At 25.2% G+C, this 14,594-nt stretch overlaps 1 protein-coding gene across 5 annotated transcripts in view; it reads right to left on the bottom strand.

The window, feature by feature from the left end:
* Positions 1 to 14,594, bottom strand: part of LOC114123675 (myogenesis-regulating glycosidase) — an 89,891-nt gene that overhangs the window by 13,205 nt on the left and 62,092 nt on the right. For 4 of the 5 annotated variants that reach the window (XM_050200395.1, XM_050200394.1, XM_050200396.1 and 1 more), the window contains exons 2-3: positions 10,329 to 10,444; positions 653 to 800 (exon numbers count right to left, since the gene is read on the bottom strand). In XM_050200395.1, coding sequence (XP_050056352.1) covers positions 653 to 800; positions 10,329 to 10,444 — 264 coding nt within the window. Of the gene's footprint in view, positions 1 to 652; positions 801 to 10,328; positions 10,445 to 12,971; positions 13,402 to 14,594 lie in introns of those variants that run through there. The other variant, XM_027986730.2, reaches the window with a different exon arrangement.

Below are 14,594 nucleotides of genomic sequence, written 5' to 3' on the forward strand. Positions count from 1 at the left end.
TGCAAATTTTCGCGTTTTCGACAGATTTCGTAAAAATTTGAACTATAAACGCTTATAAAAAAAAATTGTGACTAACGATTTTTAATTTTTTTTAGCTACATTAAAAACAACTCATAAGGAACCTTGTATTAAATTTTCAAAACTTTTTGGTCATCCAAACATTTTTTATCGACACTTTAAAAAAAATTTCTCAAAAAAATCGAAAATTTCAGTGGTCTATAAATAACTCAAAAAAAGTCAAAATTTTTTGAAAATTTTACTATATACGGATACCACTGACATTAACATTTGGTGAAAAATTCAAGTATTTTCAGTGATTAGTTTTTGAATTACAACCATAAAAAAAAATCGATTTGGTCGAAAACTGGTTTTGCGTTAAAATTCCCGTTTTTCCGTCATTTTTTTTTGGTTTTTCCCGGCGCTTTTGAAAACTATTGGAAATTTTTTACTTTTGACCCCCCAAAGTACAAACTACATTCACTTTCCTATCCGAAACAGGGTCCACTTTTTAAAATCGGAGCACTTTTACTGCTCCAAAACGTGGTGACAGACACAAAAAAAAAAAAAAAAAAAAAAAAAAAAAACACACATCATTGTAAAATCAATACATTCATCACTTCGTTCAGAATCTAAAAGGAAGTAGGCACATTACCAAAAGTTTTTCCCTTAACAAACTCGATATTGAGTTGACACTTGTGAGTGAATTCACAGACATATCTGTATCATCTAGAGTCCCGTACTTGTCTGAGTCTGATTGGGATGCTGTCGAGGATCTTCTAGTCACCTGAATAACCGGTGATCTAAATTCATTAAAAATGTATTTTAACAATTATCATATATAATATAAACAAAAAAATATATTTAGTATTTTTATAACGGACACATAAAAACTCTCAAATTGTATTAATGAAACAAAGTTATATTACAACCAGCACAAACAATGAACTCGGATAAAAGATGTGTATATAGTCTTATACTCTTATTGTGAGCCCAAAGTTAAATTAAAACTTATTTTTATAACCTTTCAAAATTTTGCAAGAATTAATTGCTCTTTGTGCTTTTTTTTTAGAGAGGATTTATATAATTGTTTATAAAGTTAAGTTTGATTTATAATTAATATAAAGCCAAAAATACGGTAATTATTTTCTAGTTTTTCATCGAAGTAATTTATTGGATTTGTTCAGGATTTCCGTTTAAATTTTATACAAAACTATGCTTACATAATTATTATATTCTTGAGCAATCTTTAAATATAATATAAATAAAGGTAGGTACCTGCCTACTATACATAATATATAAATTAATTTAAAATATTAATAATTCTTTTGTATGTTTTTCAAATAAATACGGTAAATGTGTATTAAAATAATTATAATTTTTACAATTACGTATTCATAATTACAATTCGCATTGTAAACTTCTAAAAACCATAATATTCTTAATTAAAATTCCATATAGTTAATTAAATAATTAAAATATTATTAATGATTTATATAATTTATAGCATAGTACTTCGTTATATTTTATTATACTGACATAAAACATATGATTTTATAATCTCATAAATCTCACAAATATGTAAACATACCAAAAATACAGATATAAAAAAACTAAAATGTATTTACAAAAAGTGTTCAATGAGTGTATTGATATTTGAATTTGGAAAACAATATCTATTTCCTTTCCAGCAAGTTTACTGTCGACTTCGAATAGATTTATATAGGTTTTTAAGGTTTGTTTTCTTTGGACATAACGATATATGGATATATTTAAATTATTAGATAATAAGGGTAAGAATATTAAAAATAATAATGCCCAAAAAAGGACCGGAAAATCTCTTTTAATAATTTGATAACATGCATGTATATTATGTTTATTTATGTGTATGATTGTTATCAAAATAGTTTTGACCACTCGAGGGTATGGGATACGTTTCGATTACATATTAAAAACGAAACAATACTACCTATTCTTGAATACCCTAAGGTTTGAGCCCTTCTCCGCTTAGCTGCTCTATTGTCTTTTATTTGCCGACGTTTTTTTCATGTATATTATTATATTATACGAGTCGTTATTTGTGATTTTTCTGTTTTTACTGTTATTTGTTTTCGCAGCGAGACATATGCGTACCTACTTCGTGACATATAACCTCGTCTGTTTGCCTTATTTATACTCCACGTGTACATCCGACTTGTCTATATGCTGCCGTCTCTTGAGATGTCGGCGACGCAACATGACACGATATTTAATATACGCATATATATACAAAGATTTATAAGATACGCTTAAAATATTGTTGTTAGTGAGAATTTCAAATTAAAATATGGTGTTAGTGATTATTCTAATTAATTTAATGTGACGGTTGAGAAACGCTTAATTAATAAACGTGTTTAACAGTACAATATTATGTATACTGACGTATTTTTTTGATTTTCAAAATATTCTCTCCAATCATTCCAAAAAACTAAAATTCCTTCGACTAAAACAAATCTTTAATTTTTAAACGATCGATTGTTGCATTAAAAAGTCACATTAACGAGTCCTGAACTCAAACAGTCAACCGTATGCTAACTATTTTCAAGCATGATTCAAAGGCGAAAAAAAATATGATACAACTACAAGCATACTGCACATATTTTTATTTGATTATAATTATATATATTTTTTCCTTATTTTACAGACCATTTTTTTTTTTATTTATATAAAATGTTATACTCTTAACTTGTTCTTACGAATTATTTCTATAAACTATTGGTTTGAATATTGAATCAATTGAAATTAATTTTCTTCAACTGAACTTTTTGTTGTTTGTTTTTTTAAAAAAAAACTTTAATATAAGAATATAATTGTGAGACTAATTAGCTAACTAAAGGAAAAATGTATGCTTGCATGGTCGCAATGTTTTATTTATGGTCAGTAGAGTTAAATACTTATTTTGAAAAGGATAAAAAATAATGAAAATATCTTTATGATGTTTTAATTTGTATTCTGATATACGATTTAAAGTAGTTAAATTTTATATAATAACAATGTAGTGAAGTTATATATATTTCAAAATAATAAGGATTCTATAAAAAAATTTATAAATAAATCAATATGTGTAACTGGTTTTAGACAAGCAAGTTTTTGGTGCAAAAATAATCATTGTAATATTATTTTGTAAAGACTTCAAACTTCAAGAAAATGTACTGTAAAAATAATAGAAAAAATTTACATTTTATAGTATACAATATAATATCATGTATAATATAAATAATATATAAGGGTGTATCTTATATTTACAACGCATATATAAGATTGTTTTTTTAATAGGTAAATTTCAAACCATCGTTTTAAAAATAGGTTTATGTAGTAGTTTGTATTATATTATAGCACCTAACACAATATGTATATAATATTATAAATTGGTTTAAAATTAATTTTTTCAAACTTTTGTCACTTAAATCATAGTTATTTCTCCAATGAACAATTTGCATAATACAAAAACTATTAAAATATTATAGTTTTCATATTAAGTATAGAGCTACGCCATTCACAATAATATTAGCGTTTTAAAACATAAGTACCTATATTGACTATACGTTGCGCCGTGTTAAAATAGTAAGTATGATAATAATAATAGTAATTTGATAGGTTACTAAGACACGTGTTGTTGGTAATTATTAATCTCTCGAGATATATACCTATTATCGGTATTAATTTGAAAGTGGTAATTACTCATGATATTTTAAAACGATTTATAGTTAGGCTCGGTTTTAAAATACGACGTTTTATTGTTAATTTATACGTTTAAACATAAGAAATGTGTATTAAATGTAATCGTTAATTCTATTTTAAAAATTATAAAAAAATGAGAATAATTATTGATCATTGTGTAATTTCCAGTTACATTAGATAAAAATATATATATATTTTATTTTATTATAGTATTATTATATCACATTGATAAAATAAAATATAGCTGTTTTAGTTAATGAAAACGATTAATTGATTTGTTATACAATTTGAATTTTATATTATTTTTCTACCGATTACAATAGAATTATTATTCAATTACGAATTTTAGTAGAGTATTTTACCAAAAATATAGTCATTTACAAATGAAAAAAAATGATGCAGCTATATGCGTTGTAAAAATTTAAAATGTACATGCATTACTTGGTCGACAAAATGAATTAAAAATATATGTTAATTTTTTCAGTAACATAATTTAAGACATAATACAACTATATTTTTATTTAGAATTTGATAAAAAAAAGTTTATATTTTTGGAAATATATAATATATTATTAATTTCAAATTTGTTTAGTGGATATATATTTTTTAATATAACATTTAATAACAAGCGTAGATTTAACTTGGAAAGTGTAATATAATTAATATAATCTGAAGATGGAAAATTCGGTGTGGTAGTACTCAACAAGTTGAAGTACATCCATTATTCCACTTATTAACTAACAAAAAATGTAATATTTTTAATAAAACATAATCAACAGTTTACATTGTGTATGTAATTCTTTGATCGTGCAGCTAACAATTAACTTGAAAAAAACCTAATATAATCTATTTATTTTTATAGTATATAGATTAAAAATATATAATTATAATTAATAGAAATAATAGTAAGACATATTATTAACTAGCAAAGAATTTTACCACAAAATAAAATAAAACTTTAATGATTTAATATTAATACTTATGTTGCATTATATTGAAACATATTTAAGTATTTACGCTATTTAATAGTATTTAATCGTATCAATTTAAAAAAAAGTGCATAAATCGAAAAATAATTAAAAGTTGGTATCTTACCGGAAATATAATATATATTGCTAACTATATAAGTAGTTAACATTAAAAATTGTCTGAATTTAATAACTAGACTGCGGTTATCAAAGAAAGGTTGACGACCATAATGAATAATAATATGTTTTTATTATAGAAAAGCATACTACACAATGCTTGGGGAATATGAAAAAAAAATCTCATGAGTATAATATGAATAACTGCTCTATTGCAACACACGGTTCATTTACGAGTCATAAAATGTAAAAAAAAAAAATACCTACTTCGGATTAATATTTAGTTGGTGGCAATAATAGCAATACACTCGTACAAAGTTAAAAACTAGGGCAACCAGTGTTACTTTATATTTTGTACGTTTACTATTTTTAAAAATTATATATTTATCGGTTAGACAAAATATTAAATAAAAACACGGAAAATCCATTACGCGATTTGAGGTCACCCTCAGTATATAGTTTAATGATATAACACAAGAATCAATATTTATAATGTTTATTTATGTACACAATGGCAAATAAAATGAAAAGTTTTTTTCAAATTTGTATGTCAACTGGTCGAATCTCTGATAAATCTAACCGGATGTAACGAAGCAAATTATTATAATAAAATATTGAAAAGTTCAATACTGTAACGATAAAAAATAATTGTTATTGTTAGTTTAGAAAAAAAAAACGGTTTTGAGTTTTCGGTGTCTTACAGTAGTTGGACGCAGGAAAAAGAACTTTTTAAAAACGCAATCGACTATCCTTATGTTATAAAGCTCTCATTGTCTCGGTGTATGCGTAAACTATATTATATGTATGTATAATATGATTTTTCTCGAATTCAGTGTGTTATCTCGTACTATTTCATTGTCGTTTGTATAAAATAAGAGACGCACGTTTCCGCATTAAAATATTTTGTGTTTCATTACTCCTTATTAACAAACACTAAGTTATATTGAAACCAAGATATCTTAGTGCTTCGTAGACGAGTACCATGATTGATAAACTTCTGCCATTTCTAGAAACTTCATATCGGTCAATCTCGCCATCTAAGTTGGCTTGCCTTCATGCATTTGCATGTACCATCTATTGCCGTACATAGAGTATCGTCTGAATCAACACATATACATAAAAATTAGTGTTGTAAAAACTTTATTAAGAATAAAAAAAACACCATCAATTTTAATCTTTAACACATAAGGTACGCTTCCGCTGCGGTTGACACTCCCGGAAATTTCCGTGAACGTTCCTTCCAATGACCGGAAATAGAATAGTTCTCGGGAATATAAAAAAAAATATATGAATATTATTTTTCCACGAAAACGGTGGCTCAGTGAATATTTCTTAGGTTATTTTATTTTATAACTATTTTTCTATTGAAAACAAATTACATATTGTATCATAGAAATTTATTACGGTATAATTTAATGCTATAGTTTATTATAGTATAGTTTTATTATTATTATATTATAATAAAATTTAGCTAACCACAAATTACAATAATATGATTATAAAAGGTATCCATAGACCATGCTAAATAATTATATTATAATCATTTAATCATATGAAAGTGAGTCGTTCAAATATTATATACAATTTAACAATTATAAACCCTTCAACTGCATGGTTTATCTAATGGGTAATAAATTATTTAGAAAAACTATTTTGGTTATTGAGAGTACAATAGATGTGATAAGCACCATGTGGATGTTAATGTTTACTAGTTATTAATTACCTAAGAACTTTTTTCCTATTTGCAATCTTTAAAACTTAATAAAATATGCAATTGTACTGTTTTACTACTACAGCATTAAAAAATTATGTTAAACTGCTAAAATTGTACAAAGCATTTAACAAAAAGACATTTTTGTTAAATACTACCTCCAACAAGAATTTTTATTTTAAAAGTTCAACCTAAAGCTGTTGTTAGTAATTTTCTTGAATTATGCTTTAAATTAGATACATAATATTATATTATGACGTGTTGTACGCATTGAAAGTGAATGGTGTACATTTTCACATCCAGTATATCACAGTTAATTCAGTATAATTATTCATTTTAAATTAAATAATTTATGTTATTTTACCATAATTATTATTACATTATGAAATTCCAATGAAAACGTTCAACGATTTGAATATTCAATTGAAATACACAAAAATTAAATTCAAATCACAAAAATTACTAAATAACAATATTTTTGATATTAATTCACGTGAACTTTTCAATATTTTACACCATTCATGAGCTTCTCTGGGAATTCATTCCATGTTGATTTCCAGGAAATATCCTAATCCTAGCTGACACTCAGATATTATTTATGGAACTTTTGAATTTAAACCGTACACGTACCAAGGGAAGTATTAAATACACTCTGTGGGTACGCGTTTTAAATGAATTAAACCAATTTTTTTTTAATTTTCATGAAATTTATTCTCAACAATATTTAATTTATTGAAAAACATTTCGTACACCAAAAACCTATAATTTTACAAGTTAAACTATTTTTAATTGTTATAGAGGTTGCAGTACTGTTATGAAAATTGCATAATTTCACATATTAAGCTTATCATTATACACAATAAATTATTAAAAATATTTTCACAGAGTATAATAATAAAATTATAATTGTATGAATTGAATATAAAAACACGATTAGTATACTTTGTAAAAGTTTTAAAAATATGTCAAACAAATTTGCATATTTTTTTTTTTTAAGATATAATATGCGGTATTTGAATTTTAACGAAATTTCAGAATTAAACAAAATTAAACGATTTTAGTTATTTTGTTTTAATTCAAAAATATTATTGATATTGATTTATAACTGTTTATCATTCATAATAACGTAATTAATTTTAAAGAACAATAATTTATTAATTATTTATTTATTAGTGTAGCATAATATCAAAATTCTATTAAAAAGATATATAAAATATATTTAAGCTTTCAGACTGTGTTTACTTGTAATGCAATCGAATTCAAATTTAACATATTCATTAAAGTAATTTAAACTATAAAGAGGTACGATACCTACTAGGTAGGAGATCGAATTCTTTGGTTTTGTTTTTGTTAATTTTTATTATAAATTTCTTAAAAACTGCTTAATTTGAAAACCATCTTCAATTTTAAATGTTAACCGATTTTAAAGTTTTTGTATATTAATAGTATTATAATTTTTAATTTAATTCTATGTACTTTGTTTTCAACAAAATGTTTAATGTATTTAAGCTTAAATAGAGGTTTAATTCTAAAGACGAAACCGACATAAGACGTCTTGTAGAATTGTATAATATAATAATAATAATAATAATAATAATAAAAGCGGTGTGTCGACTGAATTACTTGAACGTTTTATTTAATGGGTTATACTAAGATTGGCGACTGTTAATTCATTAATTGTTAAAAACAATTGATTTAAAACGTTGAATAAATTTATTTTAACTTTGATCATAAACGATTCAATCGAATGTAATCAAAATAACAAATTAATTTAAGTAAAAATTAATATTTATTTTCGTTGATAGATGTTTTAACCACTTGACAATAATTGGTATATTATACATTTATTATATTCAATTATAATAATATAATAGAAAATATTAAACGGTGTTTTTTTTTTTTTAATTATTTGTTATTTGTTTTATATGAGAACATTCAGAGTAATTGGTACGAATAAGATCAGTTTTAGATTGTAAATGTTGACGCAGTAGGACACTTACATAAAAAAAAAAATCATTTTTTTTTTTTTGATTTATAAAATTATAATAATATGTGATATATTATAGCGAAATGCTCATAAAACATGAGCACATTGGTTATCATGTTATGACATTTTTCTCACTTTATTTAAATCTAATATTACGCTAGTGCCATTACATAATATTATATTGTTTAAGTATAAATAATGTTCTTCCCACGGCTACGGCTTTTGGGTAAAAAACTCGTAGGCCTCGGTCGTTCAACTTCGATTTGTAAACAACATTGAAAATTTTCGTCAAATTAAAATCCGCGGTCTCGTTATCGCATAGCATGCACCTTAACCCGTCACCGTTGTTATTATTTTGAATTATTATATGTATGTACAAATATAATTTACGGTGAAAATGAGTGAAACGAGCGGATTGCGTGAGCAAACAATATTATAATTATGAAGCCATACCATAATGTGCGTATTATAATAGTATTGTGGACATGAATCTTAGGTGACACTACAACGTGCCCTACCTATAATCTTAGATAGGTATAATACACTTTGAATGGATCTCACTTCCCCGAACTCAGCGTAGTTGTGTGTTACAAGAGCGAATTCAAATCGTGATTCTAGGGGAAGCTGGTAATAATAATAAATAATATGTAAACCACAGATTACAAAATATTGAAAAAAATATACATAAGCTGTTAAAAAAGTATACGTAAGGGCATTGTAAGAGAATGAAATATGATTGTCTGTTTCCTATTTTTTAAAAAAAATTGAGCATTTTAATTTTAATTTTTCCTGGCGATTATGACAAAGTAAATAATCAACGTAAAAATCCACTCAAATTCTAACCTTAATAATGCATAATATGTCGATATATTTTTCTTAATAGTGCACTATATTGTCTCGAAAACGTAAAATAAAATTATTTAGTACAATTTATAATTTTATAGGATAATATTTTTTATTTCGTTTTTATTTCTATAATATTAAGTGTTGTGATTTTGAAAATAGATTTAGGAAATTATATTTTTCTTAATATTTATATTATTGTTATTATGAACACGATAAATAAATGTATTATTGGTATAAAATTTATATAATTTTTATACATATTTAAATGTTTATTGAATTATTGAATTATTTTATACACACAATAAATTAAAATAATCTATAATAACATTATGATTAAAATAAAATAATAATATATATAGATTGAAAAAAATATATATATCAATCTATTTTTAAATTTTAAAACAGTTAAAACTCTAACATTCATTTTCTATTGAAAAAAATGTCGGCATTGAGTAAAATAAATTATGTTGCGGTCATTCGTTACCAATATTAACATATTACCATTTACCATGTTATTGCCTTTTAAACTAGTCATATTAAACATTGATATACAACATTATAGTTCACTCATTAGTAGAAGTAATTATTAAGTAGATGTATTTCTTGTGTGATGTATGAAAATGTTTTGCATCAGAAAAAATGTCAGTACATTTTTTTCTACCAAAAGTTTGGTCTCCGGATAATGATAAAAATCATATTATAAAAGAAGAAAAAAAACCTCTTAATATCAATACAAATAAAAATGCACTACCTGTTTAGAATGTTCACAGACATTTCGTTGCGGCGGCTGCAGACCTCTCTCCCTCACTACTACTTACCACCACCACCAGCAGCACCATAAATACGCCACAAATACGCCACCGGTTATATATTATAATATTATTGTTATTTATTATTACTGTCCTCATTTTGCGTCGGTCGACCATTGTCGTATTGTAATAATTTATAATAACAGTTGCGTAACGATGTCGGTATAACTTACGCGGGTCTTGGCTGAGTAGTGTGATGCGTCCGGTAATTGACGGGCACGTCTTCCAACATGTCGCTGAAAGTCTCGCTGGAGTCATATCCGTTAAGTCTGACCCTTTCCGGAGTGAGCTGAACAAAATAAAAAACAAAACACATAAACACATGGAATAGCTTTTTAGTGAAGAAAGATAGCAAAATATGTTTTCGGGATTAACAGTATTTTTTTTTCACATTTTAGGCTATACGAACTGCAATACCGTTGTTATTTTAATGCGTTAATGCCTCGAAATGCGTAAATTCAAATTTGGCCATAAACGAATATGATGGCTGTATGTGTTATTATGTACCTATATCATAGAAATCGATAAAACTCTGTTAACCGCTGGTTCGTTGGTTACACGAGGGTTCCGAGCTCGCAACAATAATAATATAATATATTACGCGTATATAGTGCACGTATGTTAATTAACGTGCACTTCATTAGTGGTATAAAATAAATAAATATGTAGTTTTTCGAATAAGGCGAAGGCACTTGTGGATTTACAGTAATGGTAAAATTAAAATAAAAAATAATTTAAATTGTAAACCATATTCGTTTGATTTATTTATTTTCATTTACCTATATGCAAATATGTAATATTATGACGTATATACATATTATTAGTGTATGCAACGAGGAAAAATAGATTTGACGACCTGGAAATAATCAAGGAAAATATTGTTCGTACTCTATCCGGATTTAATCATTGCACGAAAAAAAAAAACACAAATTAATACTATTATAATATAACAAATAATTATTTTAAAGATTAAAAAAACCTTCACAAATTATTTTCCTTTTCGATTAATATAAAATATATTACATTATTTTACACCATCTCATTTTGTATTGTTCACAAATGTCAGAGATGTATAGAGTAGTTATGCCTATTGACATTATAAAGTAAAGTAAAAATCATGTGCATAATCATTTTGTTTTCATTCAATTGCTTATTTGCTTTAAAGTTTGAGGGGATTGTCTGTATTGATATAATATATTAAGCAAGTATTTCCGAACTTTCGCGTGGCACTATTATATCTTTACAGTTGGACTAAATAAGTTATGCTTATTATTCTACAAAATATACAAATCATAACAATTTATGTTGAACAATATCACACACGCGACTATGTTTCCGATTGATTTTCTTTAAATAGTGTAAATAAAAATTAATATTACATTTGTATCGTTTTCTGTTTGCATAAGTGGTATCTAGGACAACAAACATTAGAAAAGTTTATTTTACATCATTGACAACCACATTACTGTTAACGATTTGTCGATAAGAATAATGGTAATATTTATGGTGTTTTGACGTTATCATACCTGTATAATCAACCCAAGTACTTTTATAATAATGCGTATCTATGATAAATGGATGTTTTTTAACACGCAATAAAGATTTCTTCATTGGTTGGTTTAATAAAAATGTAAGTTATAACGCCTTGATAATAAATAATTTAAAAATGAAAAAACCATAATAATAATTAATGACAATATAGTATAAATACTATATTTGTGGTTTTATAATTCACCCACCAGCGGTTATGCATTGATATTATATATATATCAATAAAACATTTTTAACTGCACAAATAATATACGCGTATTGCTAATATTACTACTACATATTGATAATAATATTATATTATGTACGAATCGGAGGTTTGGAGAGTTTGAGACGATAATTAATAATTACTTATACATTTTAATTTTATCTATAATATGACTATAACTCAGAAAAAACTATTTAAAGCTCTGAAACACTTTTTATGTATTTAATTCTTATTAGTATGTATATATATATATATTATAATGAATTTTTACATAGTTTTGTGTATTACTTATGATACATTATTTAAAATTATTTTTATTGTACGCAGTTACATATTCATTTCATCGCAATAAGTTCTGATTTATGAAAATGAAAATGATAGTTGAATCGTTCTCCTTAATGCGCATTTAAGTAAAATTTTACCTTCAAAACTAAAAAATTTCACAAGAAGCAATACCACCTACGTTAAGAACCACTGTTCTAAACAATATTTTGCTTTGAAATTCAAATTTATTTTGTTATTATTTTTTTCATTCAACAAATAATAACCCAGAAACCATAAAGTATAATTAAATTAGTAAAACCACTTTTTTGTTCTTAAAAAAATGTATTAAGGTTTAAAGATTTTAAATTATAAAAAAAATTTATCTTCAATTATGTTAACAGTTTTTGAGATACCATAAGTGTAAACAATAATAATAAAAAAAAATATCTAGTAAATTATAGAACTGATATATAATAACCCAACCAATGGTTTATACTTGAAATAAATACAACACAAAATTCTAATTTGGCTATACGAAGTATAAACACCCTAGAATACTATACTATACTATTAAACCGGAAATTTCGAAAATACTTTCCATAATTAAAGTTTCGTTTTAACATTTTCCTTAAGATAAATATTTTTCAATATTTCCCAGATAGATTAATGTGAAAACTTTTTTAAATATACACCATCATCTTGTTGGTGGATCAAAGAAAATATAGTTATTACTACATACCAATAACCGGAAATTAGATATCAAGGAGTTAAGGTGAAATATTGGATGATATATTACCTGAGGATCGTACTCAGCTGGTTCTCCAATGAATTTTTCCGAATAGGAACTGTTGTCGGACAAATTTCCAGAAGATTCACTGGAACCAATGTGAAAAGGAGTCGACGCACTGTCCATAGTGTTGACGAATTATGAGTGATACTGTTCGGCTCAGGAAAATAAAATTGTGGATTACACTAAGACGTTGTACAATATAAATTACGATCAATTGAGTTCATTTGTAACCTTGATAAGGCCGCGTTCACAATGGAGAGTCGTTAAATTATCATTGTGATATGACACATTTACGTGTATGCCAACCACTAGTTATTGGTGTTTAAATCAAAAAGTTGGGGATTTTGAAAAACGACTTTAAATAATTCTCCCCCCTCCAGATATTTTTTATTCAAACTATATTTTACATTCTAAGTATAGCAACATATGTATTTGTATAACAATGTTTTTATTTTTGTTTTATTATTATTATTATTTTTTTTTGTGAATACTATCTCACTATATACTATTACAGAGTTTACCATGATATTGTCTGATAAGTTATAAATTACTATAAATAAATTATTATGATGTGCGATGTTTTTTGCAAAAATTATTTTAACTTATTGCATTACTAATAAAATAATTACTAACGTAAAAATATAAATATAAATAAATTATTAAAAAATATATCTATAGAAGTAGAGGTTGATGAAAAGCCGTCTTAGTTTGAAATGGTTTTGCATACATAATGATTTATCATTAAATTTATATTCAATATTCATGTTTATAATATCAATAACCATCATAATAATTTAATATAATACTTTAATATTATATAATATATATATCATTAAAAACTTACAAAAATAAATGAGTTTTTTTTTTAAATTAGCGTTTAAAAAAACCAAAGTTCATACTAAACATTAATGAATTACATTTTTTCTTTAAATACGTAAATCATGGTTTTATTTAATTTAAAATACGCACACACAACTAAAATGTTTATGTAAGACACTCACTAAGTACAAAAAAGTTAACGAAAAAAAAACCTTAGTAAAAGTAGATTTGTAAGTCGTAATTAATTAATCATTAGGGTCTGAAATGTTGTATGAGTTAAGTTGTACGAGCATAAGACTGGCGTTTCCTATTAAACCTTTTCAGTTCTACACGCAATGCACCTCGTAAAATCTATATTTTAAATTATAAACTTTACTACAGAATATTCAATTCTATTTGAAAATATTATCATATAAATATTATAACAATGTCTTCCTAACCGGATTTATAATAATAATATGTACCTATATAGACGCATGCATAATATATTATAATATACCATTTAAATGTATAAAATATATATTATATTAAAATAAATAGAAAATCATCTCGAGCAATGCGTCAATACGTCAACTGTCATCGTAATCCGTACCAAGTCATGCGGTCGGCAATTTCAAATCGATTTGCCAAAAAAAAGAAAATAATAAAGCGTTCCCCCTCATTGTTGATCCGTGGCCCGTTGGATATAATATTATACAGGCTGCGGGATTTCTCTGACGGCGTGGAAAATTATTTCTACGAGATAAATAAACATTGTCCCATTCGGTATTGTCTACACGTCATGTAAACGAAATGGCTCTATATGTATAT

This window comes from Aphis gossypii, chromosome 2, assembly GCF_020184175.1.
Source record: "Aphis gossypii isolate Hap1 chromosome 2, ASM2018417v2, whole genome shotgun sequence".
Lineage (NCBI taxonomy): Eukaryota > Metazoa > Arthropoda > Insecta > Hemiptera > Aphididae > Aphis > Aphis gossypii.